Source organism: Silurus aristotelis (genome assembly GCF_946808225.1).
Source record: "Silurus aristotelis genome assembly, chromosome: 21".
NCBI classification, from domain to species: domain Eukaryota; kingdom Metazoa; phylum Chordata; class Actinopteri; order Siluriformes; family Siluridae; genus Silurus; species Silurus aristotelis.
This window is the reverse complement of record NC_139594.1, coordinates 1,935,303-1,941,222: the sequence shown is the minus strand read 5'-3', so window position 1 is coordinate 1,941,222 and position 5,920 is coordinate 1,935,303. Positions and strand designations below refer to the sequence as shown.

General features: G+C 35.4%; 1 protein-coding gene across 2 annotated transcripts in view; it reads left to right on the top strand.

The window, feature by feature from the left end:
* The window catches only part of LOC310716771 (interferon a3-like), a 4,335-nt gene extending 3,174 nt beyond the window's left edge, over positions 1-1,161 (top strand). The window contains exon 6 of one of the 2 annotated variants that reach the window (XM_083524183.1): positions 691-1,161. In XM_083524183.1, the coding sequence (XP_083380309.1) occupies positions 691-804 (114 nt within the window). In that variant the 3' untranslated portion in view covers positions 805-1,161. The remainder of the gene's footprint in view (positions 1-690) is intronic. The other variant, XM_083524182.1, reaches the window with a different exon arrangement.
* The last annotated feature ends 4,759 nt before the right edge of the window (positions 1,162-5,920 follow it).

The following is a 5,920-nucleotide window of genomic DNA, read 5'->3' as shown; positions in this document are numbered from 1 at the left end:
TCTGATATCATGCGCATCACAGTGGACAGGATTTCCACACACTTGTTTTTTTATGGATTTAACGGAAAAGGCTATGCCCCCTCTATATTTATTTTGTGTGACCCCTAATGTTCACCACAAGAGTTTTTATCACTCTATTGCCATGATCATACATAACGATTGTTGGCAGAATATGACTTGCTTCTACGAAATCTAAATCTGTATATACAGTATCTGTAAAACTGTAGCTGCAGTCACTGTACAGTAGGAGATATACACCGACCAGGCCTACATTTATGACCTTATAACATAGTGTTAGTAAAGTGAGGTACTGATGTAGGTATGATGAGGAGCCCTGGAGTGCAGTCAGCATTCCAATTTATCCCAAAGCTGTTCAACAGGGTTAAGGTTGAAAAAAAAAAAAAAAGCAGGAGATTCTCCAATCCAATCCATGTAAAGCAGATCTTCATGGAGCGTAAGAACTTTGTGCACAGGAGTATTGTCATGCTGAAGCAGGTTTGGGTCTCCTAGTTTAAGTGAGGGAGAAGTTTAATGCATCCAAAGACGTCTTCTATAATTGTGTGTCTCCAACTTCGTAGTAACAGTTTGGGAATGATGCACTATGGATGGAAAAGTCGAGTGTCCCAAAACTATAATATGTACTGATAAACGTGTATTGGATAGTCATTAAATATTTTACTCTCGTTGCAGAACTACAGCCCAGATGCTTTGGAGCAAATCAGGAACGTGGCGCAGCTTCATCTTATGAGGATGGACATCATCGGTGCGGATGTGAGGCAGAAACTAATGAAGAGGACCAACTAAAAAACAAGTCTATTACTATTTATTTTACAATTTTTTTTACTACTACATTTTGACTACTGGACCAAATATTGTGAACTAAAGGCCGAGTCCCAGTCATGTTTCAAACTCTACTTCAAAACAAAACAAAAAAAATCACAATTTTATTTATTTATGTATGTATTTATTTATGTATTTATTTATTGACAAAAACAATAACAGTATTGTATATGTATGTTTTTTTTAATTATTATTTTTATTATTATTTATGAGCAGATTCTGCAATGTTATTTTTCTAGTGATTTGTTCTGTTTGTCAACTTCACTGAGACTAAAAAAAAGAAAAATAATGTCATTTTGATATATTTTTTTTTACAACAAATCCAAGCATCTCCTAGTGACTCATTCTTCTGGTTTTAACGCAACATATAATACGTTATAAAAAAAATAACAGGGTGAATTCTAGGACCGTTTTTGAATTTCTTTTTATAATGAAGTTTTCTTGCAATTAGTAAAACAAACATCCCCCAAAACCTGAGACGTGGTGGAAGAGAATTATAGCATATTCGAAAGAAGCATGGATTACCCTTTGGCCACATGTTTGCTCGTGTTCTTTGTCAGTTTTGGGTTTTAGTTTCATCCTTAATTGCGTGTTTAAAAGACTATGTATATAAACATACATATAATTTTCAAACGGAAAGCATGTTTAATGAATAAGGTTCTAGCCTGAGACATGTTACATCATTAATTTCTCACAGCACGAAACACTCTTACAGGATTACTGTACAGCATGTTCACACTCTTAGCTTTGTGCTACTGAACTGCTAATGCCAGACCTTCAAGGTTTTATGCACAGCTTATTACGCATATGAACAACAACCCATCACTTCCTCTGCCTCCATTACCACAGACATGATGTGTCTACGACTGCCATCCTCCTACACAACACACACACACACACATGTATACACTGCACTCTTCTTGCATTTGGACTACTGTCATTTTATACAGAATTTTATTCTTCTTATAAATAAACTTTATAATGTATATTACAGGCTTCTAGTCTATATGATGCAACAATCTGCTTCCTGTACATAACCTTTGCATTCAGCAGCCATGTTCTGTGCTTGATGTAACTCTGATGAGTATTAGAGCAGTGAGGAAACCATTGGATGTTTTCATTATCGTTTTAAGGCACAATCTATCAGATCAATCACAAATCGGTATGTGCTTTTTCAACATCCCAGTACACATTTAGTCCCCATTTAGAATAATCTCGACACTTAACTCTCCACCACGTACCAATACCACTTAGTCATGGTCTGGTTTCAAGTTGTATGCTTCAGCAAAGAAGCATTTATTTATGTCTCAGCACAAACAATTCTCTGCAGTTCTTTAGCTGGGAATAAAAATGTCTTACTCAATCTCAAATGCTAATTGTATAAGATTTTAGATAGAGGAGAAATCTGACTATATGACACTTCACTCACCACACATGGGTTGGTTTTAATAATTTAGTAAAATATATTTTTTATGGCACCACTGGAAAATAAAAACATGAATAATCCTTTCAGAATGATGGAACACTGACATACTATTAAATTCTGTGCTTCAGACATTTCTGCAGTTTAAAAAAAAGAAAAACATCGGTAGATGTTTTATTAAAAAGACAAATTTTTTTTTAAACATACAGTGAGCAAGGTAGATTCAACGCAACGGTAGTATTTTTGCTAATAAAAAAAATAAATTAAAAAAACCCATCTTGACCTTGGGTTAAAAAATATATGCTTGTGCATGGGAGAAACAAAGACTTGACCGCAATTTCACCCCGGATGTCTTGAATCATCCTCCCAAGAATTTGATCTTTCAAAGAGCCCCTCAAGGACATCCTCCTGGTATCTCACACTACACTCTGACAGTAATATTCTCTCTCTCTGTGTGGTGGGTCATGCATTTGCTACCTGGGCCTTCATTGGGGACTCCCCCCGACTTAATCCACCTCTTAATATTACCATGTCGCAATTATAGAAACCGTCGATACAATACAAAAACGGGTCTCGAACCCGGGTCGCTAGAGCGAATGGCAGAAACGGAACGGAAAAGCCAGGAGTCTAGGGAAGACAAGAGAAGCCAGGATACTAGAGAAAACTCGAGAAAAGCAGCAGACAAAGAAATAAAACAAAAAAACACTTACCAAACAGAACAACAAACAAACACACACATATCCAGATTTAAATGCAAATATCAAGACAGACAAATATCATGCTGACTCTACCCCCAACCAAAATAAAGACAAATATAATGAACCAACAAAAACCAAGGCAAAAGGGGCACTTAAATAGACAACACTAAAAAGGAGCAGGTGGGAGACATTAAACAGTTAGGGGTTAGGGAATAGGGGATAAGGGCTCAGTAGCGGCATCTAGTGGCCAAATCAAAAACGAACCCAAAAAATTTCCAGACCCAGACAGTTGGAAATAAATAAATTCAATTTCATGAAACAAATATTAGAATTTAGGTTGTAAATGAAGGCCAGTGCTTTTGATAGTGTTCAGCAAAGAAGGCTTTGCTCTTGAGAAGGATCTCATCCCTACTGAACACCTAAGGGATGAATGTGAACGCTGACTGCACCCCAGGTCTCCTCACCTACATCAGTACCTGCCTTTCATTATACACTTGTGACTGATGAACACAAATATCCATAAGCACACAACAAAATCTAGTGGAACATCTTTCCAGTAGATTGGAGGGAATTAGAAGAGCAAATTGGGACCAAATGTGGAATGTGATGTTTAAAAATCACATACAGTACTTATGACCCAATACTTTTGGAGCTATAGTGTATATATATATATATATATATATATATATATATATATATATATATATATATATATATATATATATATATATATATATATATATATATCCTATTTCTGAGCACAAACATTTGCAAGATTCTCCTTAGTATACTCACCAACTGCTTGCTTAACTGCTCAGTGAGCAAGATGCTATGAAAATCTTAGCTCATATCATATATTCTTACTTTAATTAAAGATTGCATTCTGCCATAAGTTTTTATGCTTCTTGTAATATGTAAAGTTCGGTTATATATTCATTTTATTTCACAACTATCTCTATTTAATAACTGCTATACTACCAGTATTATAATATAAACCAGTATGAGATAAATAATGATTATGCTGAAAAAAAAAAATGCAAAATAACCTTACACTAAATACTGCTAGATGACCTCGGCCTAATCTGTAAATAAAGATGGCATAAGATAGATTTCTCCAAAAACATTCTTAACAAGAGCTCACATATAGCATCAGGTACTGCACTATTACTGTGCTATTTCTGCCATGCTGTATAACAAGAACTGTTGTTTTCACACGTTTGAACACCTTTTCCTTACGTAGTATCTTGTCTGTATGTTCTAACAATTTATTTCGTGTTCATTTATGTTGCTTCATGTAGCACATCTGCCCCAGCAAGGTCAAACTGCCCTTGAGCAAGGTCAAATAAATGGCTGGTTATTGCAGGTATATTTATTATAACTTTTAAAAAACAATGTGTGTTTATATTCTTGAACTGTACTTTATTTTCTTTTTTTATCATTGCTAATTTAAGCCCTGGTTCTCCCTCTCACGCTACTTTCCGGGTTTCCTCACAGGTGCAAAATCATAAATTTAGCTGCTTGACTGCATTTAGTTTTTTTTTTTAGAAGGAACTTCTGTCTTTCTGCTCTGTGAACAAGTTCCCTTATTACACACTCGTCTACTTTCGAGTTACAGAGTGAATGTATAATGTAATAGTAACCTGATTAACATAAAATTAAATAGGACTGAACACACAGCAGCACCTCTGATCTAAAGATAGGATTGCTGAATATTAGATCTCTCACGTCTAAAGCGCTTAATGTAAACGAAATTATTACCAACCAGGAGTTTAAAATAATGTGTTTGACAGAAACGTGGATTAAACCGAATGAATATTTAGCATTAAATGAAGCGAGTCCTCCTGGGTATAGTTACATACACCAACCCCGTCTAAATGGCAGAGGAGGCGGAGTCGCAGCTATTTATAATAATAATCTAAGCGTCACACAAAAGACTAAACACAAATGTAAAACATTTGAAGTTCTTTACACCAGCATAAAATATTCAGTGTCTGAAAGCAGGTCCAGCAATTCCACTAATCATTATTTATAGACCCCCAGGGCCCTACTCTGATTTTCTCATAGAATTTGCAGATTTCATCACAAATTTAGTTACTTCTCTAGACAAAGCATTAATTGTTGGTGATTTTAACATTCATTTTGATCATCAGGAAGACTCCTTAAGAGCAGCTGTTGTGTCCATTCTAGATTCAGTTGGAATTAATCAGAATGTTATAGGACCCACTCATAGTGGTGGACACACTCTCGATTTGTTGTTAACATTTGGATTAAAAATAAAAAACGTAGTCATAATTCCACAGTCTGAAGCTATTTCAGACCATTATCTCATCTCTTTTAAACTTCGCCTCAGTCATTGCATTACTACTTCACCACGTTATCGTGTTAAGCGTACTTTCACGTCAGCTACAGCAGCGCGTTTATTAACAATCTTCCAGAAATTACGATATTAGATAGATCTCCGTCTGACCCTGCAGAGCTCGACTGGGCCACTGAACACCTAGAATCAACATTACGTTATACCCTAGATGATGTAGCTCCCCTTAAGACCAAAATGATCAGGGAGAAAAAATTAGCACAGTGGTATAATGATCATACACGCACCTTAAAACAGACCACTCGAAAATTAGAGCGTAAATGGTGTCAAACAAAATTAACAGTATTTCAAATAGCATGGAAGGGGAGCCTCCTAATTTATAGAAAATCTCTTAGTGCTGCTGATCAGCATATTTCTCCACCCTCATAGAAAATAACAAGCATAATCCTAGATTTTTATTCAGCACGGTAGCAAAATTAACAGGGAATAAAAGCACTGCACTCACATGCACACCATCATTAGGTACTAATGATTTCATTAACTTTTTTAATAATAAAATTGAAAACATCAGGCAAAAAATTCAGACGGTTAATATTAATCCAAATTATTTTACAAGTAACCCTGTAGACAGCAGTGTAATTATAA